The 13,524-nt window shown below is 45.3% G+C and overlaps 1 protein-coding gene across 1 annotated transcript; it reads left to right on the plus strand.

Annotated features, from left to right (window-relative positions):
• The first annotated feature begins 3,709 nt into the window (after positions 1-3,709).
• On the plus strand, positions 3,710-12,903 carry LOC123762734 (myosin regulatory light chain 2-like). The gene is made up of 5 exons (XM_069301165.1): positions 3,710-3,815; positions 10,147-10,434; positions 10,914-11,107; positions 11,214-11,380; positions 12,255-12,903. The coding sequence occupies exons 1-4, from the start codon at positions 3,813-3,815 to the stop codon at positions 11,368-11,370; spliced, it is 642 nt and encodes a 213-aa protein (XP_069157266.1). The 5' UTR covers positions 3,710-3,812; the 3' UTR covers positions 11,371-11,380; positions 12,255-12,903.
• Positions 12,904-13,524: the final 621 nt, after the last annotated feature.

Genomic DNA, 13,524 nt, shown 5'->3' on the forward strand with positions numbered 1-13,524 from the left:
GTAGTGTCAATGAGCCTGGAACCAAGATCCTTATGAAATCTTTCTTCCACTCTCTCCCTTTGGACCTAGGATCTCAGATCCTATTGGAACGAAGTTGTACTGGCGATTCTAATTCCCTGTACTTGGTCGACTTGTATCTTTCTCTACGTGTCGATGTGGCTCCTGCTTGGCCGTCAGAGAGGTTGACGTATGTGGTGGCCAGGGTGGATACACAAGTATAGTCCAACGGCAATTGTCTGCCACCCTTCCAAGGGTACAGTGTGATTCCGTCTGGTCGGCCGGCATAGCTAGCAGAGTTATGGTTCAATAGATTGCGGGGCTCTCTCTCCGCTGGACATTGGGCAGATTCAAGGCTCCTCTTAATGATCTCATTGACTTCGTCGTGTCTAGAGTGCCAACCGCCTGATTTTCCACAGTGCAGGCCATGCCATCCATATTCGTCTGCATCTGCCTCGCCGCAAATACCCTCATGAACAGTGTGGATAGGGTCAGCAAGGCGGAGAGCAACTGCAATACGGAGCTCCTGCGGATCAAGAAGTGTGCCTGTCGCAGACATAGGGACTTGCTAAAGGAAGTCCCCTGCATGGGGAGCCTGCACAGCTGTGAGGCGTGCACGATCACTGGGGGTTGTTTCTACATCCAGCAAAGCTGTGGCTTCTTTGTCTACAATGGGACTGTCTCAGCTGGATTGTTTCTTGGCTTTCGGCATGGCTGGTCTGAGTGCTGGGTCTGCCATGGTACCCCATTTTGTGTCGCATTCCATGTAGTGGGAATCCCGTAACCCTGCAAAGTCACACAGGTTGATAGGTAGAATTTCCTTAACCAGGTCATCTGATGCTGAGAAGGAAGACAGGAAGAATGAGACAGCTATTTGGGTGGCGGTGCGGACACCCAAGCCGCCGAACCTGACAGGGAGAGTGGCTTGTTTCCACTGTCATTCATTAAGGAAAAAGGTGACAACTTTTTCTGGCATGGTCTTCAGTAATTGATCATACTCTTCGAGCTTTGGGCTGTTGTAGGATGGGCGCACCTCAGAAAGTAGGTTAGCCTAGGAAGGGATAGGCATTTAGTGAGGAGATAATTAAAGAGGGTCGTGGGGATCGATGTCAACTATCCTTTTTTCCATCCTGTTGAGGTCTGTGATTTTCTTATCAAGGATCTTCTCAATGACCCAAGGGGGGCGCCAAGGAGAATGCTGTTCTCGGCTCTAATGACATGGGCTCCAGGCAAGGCAGACCTTATTCTAGCTACGATGTCTGGGTTGGAAGAGACTACTACACACTTGGAAGGGTTCAGGACGAGACCCAGGCTTACTTCTTGCTCCCTTATTTTCCTAATATCTGCCAAGAGATGGTCTACGGTGCCAGCTATAGTGCCATCATCCAAAAACCAGATGTTGAACTCGCTGAACAAGCTTTCAGTGATTTCTTTTAAGACTAAACAGAAAAGAAGAGGAGCTAGAGAATCACCTTACTGAACACCTTTACATGATCTGATTTCGTGTTCACCAAAGAGCAGTTTTGACTCACCATTGTAGCACGATAGTATGAACGGGTAGAGGGGCCGGAAATGGCGATGTACGGCACAAAGCACTGCATCTCTTCTGACTATGTAATCTTAGGCCTAATTTAGTGAAAAAAAATTATATGTATATATATATATATATATATATATATATATATTTATTTATTTATTTATTTATTCACTAAATTAGGCCTAAGATTACATAAACCCAACAGAAAATGTTAGGTTTAGGATTGCTTATTTAGGCCTATGAGAAATAAGGTCAGCTTTCTGCCCTTAAGAATTTCCTTATGCAAAACGAGATCTTCTTTTGGGGTACAACACTTTATGTTTATGTTGCGGGTTACCCCGAGGAGGCAGCAGTGAGTCGTGGTCGCCGCCTGCCTCGCCTCCAGGCAAATGTTATGCAAATACGAATAAGAGCAGTGACCAGAATGCAATTTTCCGAGTTAAATGCAAGGGACAGGTGTAACTGTCAGACAGGAGAGGGAGAGGGTTGGCTGGCAGTAAGAGAAATGTACAAGTTTCCAGTTTCCAGTAGGTCAACAAGACCTCAGACCCTTCCAGATGTTTCCAGTAGGTCAACAAGACCTCAGACCCGTCCAGATGTTTCCAGTAGGTTAACAAGACCTCAGACCCTTCCAGATGTTTCCAGTAGGTCAACAAGACCTCAGACCCGTCCAGATGTTTCCAGTAGGTCAACAAGACCTCAGACCCGTCCTGATGTTTCCAGTAGGTCAACAAGACCTCAGACCCTTCCAGCATATATATCCCTTCCAATTTTCATGAAGACAACACCACTAAGTAAGATGTTCCTGGAAAGTTAGCTCCTTGTGCATTTACGAGCGGGCGGTGTTGCTCCTGGTACACATACCTTCAACTGGGGAGCGAACCAAGCAATTATGTCTTCTATTTCGGACTTTTTTCATATGTTTGCCAAGTGGCGTATATTTTGGCTGGTTGCTGGATGTCACAGCTGGCAAGACTTGTGGGTGTGGAGAGGCGTGTGTTAGTTGGCGGGGCGAGGCATCTGGGCCACCATACGTGTACGTAATTAACCCAGGTGTACTTCCTGGCGGGCCAGTGTGTGTGTGTGTGTGTTGGGGGCTCAGTCCCACATTATGTTGCAATAATCTGATTTTTCAACCTATGACAAACATGCAGGTTGCATTACTCTATTATTTGTCCATTTACTGATCTAATTTGCTTGTTTCATTTGCGATAAACATCTGTAACCAGCACACAGCAGTTATAAGATGCACTCCATGAAAAGCTTCGTTCAAAGCGGCTGATTTGCTTATTTCAAGAGTCGATATGACCCATTTGCTGAGTGTAGGTAAGATCTGGAGACGTCATAATACTCGCTCTCTGAGCCGTCAGTCTTGATCCTGGTACAGTTACAACAAGCATGAAGCACAACACAAGTATACTAGTTAAATTAGCAGTGCTTCATTGCCTGCTTTCATTGCTCGGCAATGAAAGCAGGCAATTTCAAGCACTGCTTGAAATTGCAAGCAAGCAAACGTTGTTAACAACGTTTCATTTCATTTCAAGCAAACGTTGTTAACAACGGTTATTTTGTAATTTTGTCCTCCATGAAACGAACAATTATATGTAAACTTGTGCTGAAGAATGTCGAGTGAAGGACTCGAGAAGGAAGAAATGTTCTCCATCTTGGCCAAACATCCAGACCTACTCCACACCCTCCATCTTAACTCAATTCATATACGCACCCTTCTTAAGTATATTTATTATTCTCAATATTTCACCATCTTGTATGTAACTCCCCCGAAATGGGGAGATGTCTTGGTCAACAGCGGCTGGTGAGGCTCAGGGCGTGGTCTCCAGGCGGGGACCATGGTGGTGACTGGCTGTGGTGACCAGCGGGTGCCCCGTACTCCACCCAGTAGTGTCCACAGGTTACTGACTGCTGCTCTCACCCTCACACACCTTCACGCATCCACTCATTTCTTTCTCAGTAGTTTTCTCTTCTCTCCCTCCCAGCGTTTCCCCCCTCCCTCTCCCATATGCTTTCCCGGTAGCGCTCCAAATAGGTCACATTCCCCACACTCCCGCCCTCCATCCTTCCCCTCACCCATCACGCCCCTCCGGGCTGGTTGATGGCTGGCGCCACGAGGGAAGATGAGGGGGATGAGGGAGGAATCATGGGGGGTATGAGGGGAGTGTGGGTGGAGGGGAGGGGGGGGGCGGTGGACGCGGGTATAAAGCAAGGGGTCACAGGTGGGGCTGCGCCTCTGTAGCCCATAGACACCAAGAAGACAGGAGCCATGGTGAGTACAGCCCATGGTCATTCTCCTTGTGGTTTTTAGTGTTACTAGTGATTGATAAGATCTGTGTTCGTCTTGGTGAAGCGCTGGACTCTACTTACCCATCTGCAACTACAGTGACACATCAACTTTCAATTTAAGTGAGAGAGGAAGTTTAATATTTATGTTAAATCGCGACGAGATGAAGGATGAAGCCGGCGAGATGAGGGCTGGAACCGGCGAAGATGGTTGATCTCCAACCGTAGGAGGATGTGAAGTAAGCCAGGCATCGGTAGCAGCAACACAAACAGTTCTCAGCGATGCACAAGAACGGTCACTCAAGAGAAAATAGTGCACCTTTCAGAGGAGTGATTGAAAGGAAGCTCGCGTTCCCTGTGAGGCAGCAACTGATAGACAAAGTGTGCAAATATTCATCGCTGAATAATTTGGACTGAGAGATTCGTGAACATGTGTTACAATCAGCGGTGTGTATAACTAATCCCCTGCCTATATAATTGGTCACCTGCGTGTATAACTGGCTACTCCTCTCTCTCTCTCTCTCTCTCTCTCTCTCTCTCTCTCTCTCTCTCTCTCTCTCTCTCTCTCTCTCTCTCTCTCTCTCTCTCTCTCTCTCTCTCACACACACACACACATTTTTTTTATTAATACATGAGGTACATCTGCATTAGTGCAGCTACCCTAGACTATATGAAGTGGAGTACAGTGTGTCAAAAAAGCTAACTAGGTGATGCTAAAAAATCCCCATCACACAGAATGGTTAGTTATACAGAGGCATGTGATAGGCAGTCTGCACTGGCAGACTCCGGATGCATTTTGAGGATATCATCAACACAAGATTGAATAAGGCAGCAGTGGTAATACAAGTCCCCATCTCGCAGGATGGTTAGTCATACAAGGCCATATGTTTAGTAGCCAGCACTGGCAAATTTTGGGTACACTGTGAGGATATCTTCAAGAATACGAGAGTGAATAAAGTAATTGCAGAGCTCCAGGTACCTCATGCCAACTGGTCTGAGAGGTCTAATAACTGGGCATTCAGTGATGTAGTGCGGGAGATCGTGCCGTAGTTCCTGCTCACAGAGTTTGCAACTGGAGTGCACACACACACACACACACACACATTAAACCTCACTTCGCTGGAAGACAGAAGAGTTAGGGGGGACATGATCACCACATTCAAGATTCTGAAGGGGATTGATAGGGTAGATAAAGACAGTCTATTTAACACAAGGGGAATACGCACAAGGGGACACAGGTGGAAATTGAGTGCCCAAATGAGCCACAGAGATATTAGAAAGAGCTTTTTTAGTGTCAGAGTGGTTGACAAATGGAATGCATTAGGAAGTGATGTGGTGGAGGCTGACTCCATACACAGTTTCAAGTGTAGATATGACAGAGCCCGATAGGCTCATGAATCTGTACACCTGTTGATTGACGGTTGAGAGGCGGGACCAAAGAGCCAGAGCTCAACCCCCGCAAACACAACTAGGTGAGTACAGAAAAAATAAGAAATCTAGGGACTTGGCTAGCCACCTTTCATCAATTCGGAGGGGGGGGGGGCACTATTTAGCCCGACTTCTTGTTAAAAAGACCAATAGGACCGACTCCGACCAGCATATGTCTGTCCCATACTCCAGACCGTTCATCCTGAAAAGGGTGAAGCTAGCCCCAAGCGTCTGGCTTCCAACCTCATACAAACAAAAGAAACACATTCCCTCTTAACTGTAGCTAAAGATGTGTGAAAAAGCATATCCCGTTTTGTATCCTATATAGTGGCTTGTTGAGCTACAGTAGTTACATGTATAAACAGTTACTGGCGTAATTAAGCGGATACCTTCGTGTACAAGCAGAGTATCTCATAATTCTTACAACAAATCAGTAATGATTATCGATGAAGTTATTGAGTATTTCTCAACAATATTTTCTCATCTACACCCGGCAAATACAGTACATATACAATCGGCAAGTTATAAATCATTATAGTGCAGCAGCTAGCACACAACCGATTGGTCCCGGGTTCGATTCTCGGGCAGGGGCAAGAAGTTCGGGCACGTTTCTTTACCTCTGATGTCTTTAGTCAGCCTGCAGTAAACCCTGGCCCCAGGAGCTGGTCGACTGTTGTGGCTCGCAGCAAGAGGAAGGTCAGTTGTTCATACTGGGAAGACGGGGCACCACGAGTCTCGCTCTCATCCTATAACTACACTTAAGTAACCAAATATGTGACATTTGTCAATGTTTTTTAGTTCAATTAGATCCATAATGAATATTGACACACGTCATCGAGTACAATAGAACATTCGAATCCCAGGCGGGAGAGAAATGACTGAGCCCGTTTCCTATAACCTAATGATCCTGGTCACCTAGCAGTACATAGGTACCCGGGAGTTAGGCAACTATTGTGGGGTTGCATCCTGGGGAGGGTCAGTAGTTCCACCTTGGGGACCTCAATATAAGCCTAACGTTCATATATAATTCCTATAATGTAATTGATATTATATATATATATTTTTTCCTGGACAAAAATGATTTATAAATGATAATCTTACCAAGAAGCAAAACACAGCAGATACGGATCAATACAAAACTCTGGTGCGTTTTCTGTAAATTCCTACTTCTAGAGAACGGAGCTTCAGAGCAAGATAAACGAATGCACAAAGAGATCACATTAACGTGAAGTATCAATGAGAAAATTAGTAGACGTGAGGAGGATTCGAACCTATGCGCTGGGTTCGAATCCCCTATACCCAGTCAACGCTCTAGACCATACTACACCACACATGGTAAAGCGTTATAATCTGCGACTCAACTGCATCCTCTAGAGTTCCTGAGGAGGATTTTCTTCTACTGATTTTCTCTGGATAAAATAATGTTATACAAAATCCGCTAAACTGCATTAATTTATCCTTACGGTTGACGTCTACTCTAGTGAAAGACAACCTGTCTTGTTGAAATGTGTGTCTAAAATATACGCAATATCTCTCCCTAATGATTTTAAATTAATAGAAAAGTTAAAGTTTTACACAATGAATTATGTTTACATATATCCGAGGCCACCACTTCTTGGGACTTCCTGTTCTTACGGTTTGACGCGCCTGTGGGAATTGGTCGTGATTAACTATAAACCCACGAGTACCATCTTTGGACTTATTACATAGAAGCAAACTACACACACGCTCATTGACGAAAATACACGCCTAGGTACCCAGGTTCAGTCTCCTCACGCAACCCGTTCTCGCACTTTCGTATAGTCAATATTGACTTATTAAATAAGTGCATATGTGACATACTAATTTATTGTGAATATTTTAGTTTACCTTGAAAAGCTTCATAGAAAACACCGACCTTACCTAACCTTAGTATGTTAAGATAAGCATCTTATTGCTTTGTAATTACAATTATTACTTAACCTATTATAGGTATAGGTTAAGTAATAATTGTAATTACCTATTATAGGTATAGGTTAAGTAATAATTGTAATTACGAATAAGATGCTTATCTTAACATACTAAGAAGGTTAGGTAAGGTCGGTGTTTTCTATGAAGCTTTTCAAGGTAAACTAAAATATTCACAATAAATTATTATGTCACATATGCACTTATTTAATAAGTCAATATTGACTATACGAAAGTGCGAGAACGGGTTGCCGCACAGGACAGATGCTGATGAGCAAGTCTCTGCATATGGGCAAGTCTCCTTTCACCTGTAGACAACTTCACCTAGTGGTGAAATAGGTATCTGGGAATTACTCACCTGTTGTGGGTCGCATCCTAGAGAAGGTCAGCAACTGCCTCAGAAGGTCCTCGAAAAGCTTAAGTATAGACTTCATATGTCTCCGACGACGGGAATAACAAATCATTTCTACACAAATAGAATCACCTCAACCTAACCTAACCTAACCTAACCTAACCTAACCTAACCTAACCTAACAGAACTTCAATATGAATGTTGTGAGGCGGGACCCAAGAATATAACTGCTGCCAGTAATAAAATATCTCAGTAATGAAGACATGTTAAAGGAGTGAAATCTGGCAGGAATATAAAAGATCAGAGGAGACATGATCACAACGTACAAGATATTATGAGCACTAAACGAGATGGAAAGTGACATTGTTCTTTGGGGGAAGATAATCCGAGGGGTCACAGGAGAAAATTAAAAATCACAAAATGAGTCAGATTAAATAAATTACTCCCAGCGCAGTGAGGCCGGCGGTACTCAAGTGAAAGGACTCATCAGAGGAGGTGCATGGTGGATACCACTTCCGTACAGTCTTAAGCGACATGATACAAGCACTGGAACATCAAGAACAATACATGTATCAAGTATCCAATGTTTAACAAAAACAAATTGGAAAATGTTAATCCAGACCACTTCTTTAATAGATCAATTATAATAACTCACTGTATCGAGGGACAGGCAGCCATTATATATATATACACCCACCCTACTTCTCCAGGTGACATATCCCACCTAATTTTGGGTCTTATGGCACTGGTTTATCTTGACTATATTGCCAGCCTTCATGGGGTGGGCGGGACGAGGAGCGGGCGTGGGTGGGACGAGGCGTGGGCGTGGGTGGGACGGGGAGCGGGTGAGGGTGGGACGGGAAGCTGACGTGGGTGAGACGGGGAGCGGGCGTGGGTGGGACAGGAAGCTGACGTGGGTGAGACGGGGAGCGGGCGTGGGTGGGACAGGAAGCTGACGTGGGCGGGACGAGGAGAGGGCGTGGGTGGGACGGGGGCTGACGTGGGCGGGACGGGGAGAGGGCGTGGGTGGGGCGAGGAGCTGACGTGGGAGGGACGGGGAGAGGGCGTGGTGGGACGAGGAGCTGGCGTGGGCGGGCGAGGGTGGGACGGGGAGAGGGCGTGGGCGTGACGGGGTGTCCTCGTGAGCAGCACGAGGGGGAAGTGTGAGGTCTTAGTTTATCATAACCGAGGCTAAATTTAACTCAACAGGAAACTCCAAAGGTGAGACATTTACCCTTATACGGCGGGGGAGGTGAGGGTAGAGTAAAGGTACGGGAGAGGGGAGGTGAGGGTAGAGTAAAGGTACGGGAGAGGGGAGGAGAGGAGAGCCACGGAAATATTTACTATTTGTACCTGTAGAGTCGCGCTGCTAGATCTTGGACCCCGCCTCTCTAATCGTCAGTTTCTAATCCAACTCTTATATACTCCCGACCTGTTTTACTCTATCATATCTACATGCATTTCTTTCTCACGCATTGGAAAGGGAAGGAGAGAGGAGAGGAGAGTCAAGATTGGGAGAGAGGAGGAGAGGAAGGAACGTGGGAAAGGGTTGACTAAAGAAGGGGACGAAGGGGAAGGGGAATTATCAAGAACCAAAAGGCACCTTTGAAAACAGCAATACACAACAGGTGCATGTATGTACTCAACTATCAATATGTCCTGCACCGGTGGGGACTGATCTCTTTCTTTTGGGCCCCGTCTTCTTAAATTTTTATCGTACCCACAATTACAGCTATAATGTTTTCTAGCAACTCCCTCTGTAACCCATTCCACGTCCTGTTCATAAACAGAAAAAACACATCACCGTGTTGCTCTCGTTCTGTTCCTTGTCTACGTCTCGGACTATCGTCAGTGTTGTGATCATGTCTCCGCTACTTATTTTACATAGCAGTGCCAAGTTAAAGTTTCGTAGCCTATCCCCATACCTCAGTTCTTATAGCGTGTCCACATGCCTCAGTTCTCAATGTCCTCATACCTCAGTTCTCATAGAGTGACCTCATACCTCATTCCTTGTACCTCAGTTCTTATATTTCTCGCACGAGCTTTGTGGCAAACATGTGGATTTACTAACAATTTATTTTTGGCTTGACGAGCTGCAAATTCTAGAAATGATCTCACAGTATTTTGGTTTGCAGTATTCTAGATGCATCCTTTCCCAGGTTCTTGAAGGCTGCTTGAATATTCGACAATGTAGCAAATGCCACTTATGTGATTGGAATACATTGAATAAGCCTCTAGTGACAATTTTATTGTCATATTCCTAAGTCCTTTTCGAGTGTGGACACTGAAAGATTCATCCCTTGTGTGTGTGTGTGTGTGTGTGTGTGTGTGTGTGTGTGTGTGTGTGTGTGTGTGTGTGTGTGTGTGTGTGTGTGTGTATAATAAATAAATAACAATAAACAAACACCTTGACGTCATGTAACCTCCCCCAATAATAAGGGTCCAGGACGGACCGAAACGTCGTCGTCCCTTCATCTTCTAGTGTGTGGTCTGGTCAACATTTCTTCAGCCACGTTATTGTGACTCAACATCCGCTTACCTCCCCAATGTTTACTAACGAACACCTTCTTTTCTCCCTCGACGCTAAAAGGTAGACGAAAAGAAAGTGAAGAAGAAGAAGAAGAAGGAAGAGGAGCCTGCAGCTCCTCCTCCAGAACCCGAGCCGGAACCCGAGCCCCCTGCGCCTGCGCCCACGCCTACCGTCACCCCCGCCTCCTCGAAGCCAGCCTCCAGGAAGACCTCTTCCAGGAAGGCCAAGAAGACCGGGTCAAATGTATTCGATATGTTCACGCAGCTGCAGGTGGCGGAGTTCAAGGAGGGCTTCCAGATGATGGACAAGGACAAGGATGGTATCCTGGGCAAGAGTGACCTTCGACAGGTAACCCTCGTGCTCCTCTCAGTCCTGTAGACACTAACACGCTCTTGCTACACAGACCATTGTTATTGTAGGACACCTTGATGTAGAACACATTGTGGATGTAGGCCATCTTGTTGATGTAAGATACATTGTTACTGTAAGAACACAGTGATTTTGTAGAGCACACTGTTACTGTATAACACACTTGCCGTGGGACTCTCGAATGCTGTATAACACGTTCTTGTAGAACACGCTATTGCCATACTAGGGAGCTGTATGCTAGCCGTCCCCACAGCATCAGTGTGACCCAGCACCCTCGCCCTGGTACTCGCAAACGCTTTCCTTATATAAGTTATGTGTTTCCTTAGTTTAATTTGTGAATTGATATGCAAGAATAAAGGCAGAATATGTAACGGGATATGAGATGAGAAAAAAAATGTAATAATGGTAGCAAGAGGGAAAGATCTAGAGAGGATAACCCCCAACACCCACTCTTGCAGGTGTTTGACGAGGTGGGAAGGATCGCGACGGACAAAGAGCTGGATGAGATGGTCAACGAGGCGCCGCACCCCATCAACTTCACCATGCTCCTGCAGATGTTCGCAGAGAGGAACACCGGCAGCTCCGATGACGACGATGTTGTGGCTGCAGCCTTCAACGCCTTCAGCAAGGACGGGTGGATTGATGGAGACATGTGAGTGGCTAGGATAGTCATTTAGTCCGCAAATCAACCAGGATTCTGCCATGATATCAGCCTTCAACACCCATACCTTCCCAATTGACCTTCTTGTCTACTGCAGGTTCCGTCACGCCCTCATGACATGGGGGGATAAGTATTCTGCGCAGGAGGTCGATGATGCCTTCGACCAGTTTGAGATGGACGACCAAGGCTTCATTGACACAGCTTCCGCCATCCAGCTCTTGACGGGCAAGAGTGAAGTGGAAGGGAAGGCCTAAATCATCATAGGTCAGTGTCATACTGTGGTACAGGTGCTGTCAATAAATGTCTCAGTATAACATTATGTATCATTTGTATATCAGAGTATATATTCAAATATATTCCAAGTATTTACAATCCTACAACACCATCTAGGGTCTAAACCGCGAGTCTCACGCTGCCCCCCCCCCCGGACACCTTCTTTTCTAATCCTTAAATCCTGCTACTCTCACGAGACAACTTGTCTCTTCCAAATTTCCTAACCAAAATATTAGTCATTGCATAACACACAGAAATGGTTCTCCTGATACCACCTTACATATTCCAAAAGAGGTCTGTACTGCAACAATGAGAGCATGGAAGTTTACCAACATTGGCAATGTCGACTTGATGTGCCCATGGCTCTCATTTGTCCAACTGACCAGTCTAGCTGGCAGGTCAGAACTCATCTTGCTCCACTCGCCAGAGCCAATATCCCAACTCTCAGTTCCACATCTATCACATGTCCTCTGGCCCTCCACACAACCACTTCGTGTGCATAGCTTTAAACCCATTTTCGACTCTAGTTTATGGTCAACACTGGGTCCTTGAAGTGCCACCCGCCTCCCATAACCGGCGGATATTCTCAGAATGGCATCTTAGAATGTCTTAACAAAACCCTCTTCCAGCACGGCCCATTCATATACACTCATAAACACTCGCTGCCTCATACACTTGGCAGATAATCAAATTTTTACATCCACATGTGGGTCACTACAGAGCAGTGTTGTAGAGTGGCCCAGGTCACCCTAAGTCACTGTCACAAAGCGGCCCACATCATATTAAGCCAATGTGGAATATGACACATAATTTTTTTTAAACCACTAATGTTACTTTGATAAATAAACAAATACAAACATTTCAGGTTGATTCCTGGCCACATTGACTGCTGACGAGCGTGGTTTGAAGACGCGGCCATCCCATTGGCTGGTCAGCGGCCAACCCTCGTCGCTTGTGGGCGTGGCTTCAAAATACACCCCCCCCCCAACCTAGTGATTCGTCCATTCAAGCTTGTTTCTTTTTATTTTAGACACAAATTGTGCATTATTTTAATGGTAATCTCTCACTCCATTATTAGATGCTGCAATACTCATCATCACATAATCTTCTTGATCTTCTCTATTTTTGTAAGCCTAATCTAAACTTCCTCGTAAAATAACAACTACACAATACATGATTCTAGTGCGTGAATTACACGGAAAGGAATCACAGCCCTCGGCAAGGCAGCTCGGGTGTTCTAGGGACATCGACGTGCAGAAACATCCACAATGGGCACACATGCAGAGACCAGCAGACTAACGAAAGACAGACGACTGAGGAAAACAGTGAAGAGAGAAGCTGGGGCATCTTACCTCCCAGAGTTCACCAGATCACTGTCACGCAACTGGACGGGCGTTCGTGAGCGTTCTCCAGGGCCATCACCTTTTTGCTACTGGACGTTCGTGAGGGGTCTCCAGAAGTTTTTCAGCCATCTGTAAAGGCCTGTCGTAAAAATAAACATAAAATCATCTTAATACCTTGTATTTGTACCCAGACAAAACAATTATAGCCACAAAAATGAATAAGAACAGCCTGCTAGAACATCAGGATAGCTGTGGGTTGTGTAACCCGTTCTCGCACTTTCGTATAGTCAATATTGATTTATTAAATACGTGCATATGTGACATACTAAACATACTAGTTTACCTTGAAAAGCTTCATAGATGGTTGTGACGGGTCCTGCACTCAGCCTCCAGTGTTATTCCAGGTCGTTCCGAACGTTTCGTACTCTCCCAGGTCAAAATTTTGTGTTATTTGTACGGTATTATTGCTTGGGAAGCTTGTAATTGTTTCCTCGCGTGTATATATTCAGTTGGGTCTTTAGAGGCAGGGATCACTACATTCCTTATACAACTATTTGTTATATATTTTAAAGGTGTGTATGAGGTCCACACTGCCGTACTTTGTGGCCCTCATGTTCAGGACAAAATTATTCTTGCTGACTGGCCAATACGCTAGCCTTAATGACCATTCAGAGGTTGGAAGGCTTTATAAGTCCAATACATACCTCTCAGGATGCAATCACAGCATGTGATTTATCGTCATCGTGAACATATGAACATTACGGCCACATGGCTTTATCATATAAAATAAAT

The sequence above is a fragment of the Procambarus clarkii genome, chromosome 5 (genome assembly GCF_040958095.1).
Source record: "Procambarus clarkii isolate CNS0578487 chromosome 5, FALCON_Pclarkii_2.0, whole genome shotgun sequence".
In the NCBI taxonomy this organism is placed as follows: domain Eukaryota; kingdom Metazoa; phylum Arthropoda; class Malacostraca; order Decapoda; family Cambaridae; genus Procambarus; species Procambarus clarkii.

Excerpts from the sequence above, each read along its gene's own strand:
- LOC123762734 (XM_069301165.1), top strand. Across the intron at positions 10,435-10,913 it reads GCAAGAGTGACCTTCGACAG|GTGTTTGACGAGGTGGGAAG; the intron begins GTAACCCTCGTG and ends CCACTCTTGCAG. Across the intron at positions 11,108-11,213 it reads GGGTGGATTGATGGAGACAT|GTTCCGTCACGCCCTCATGA; the intron begins GTGAGTGGCTAG and ends TGTCTACTGCAG.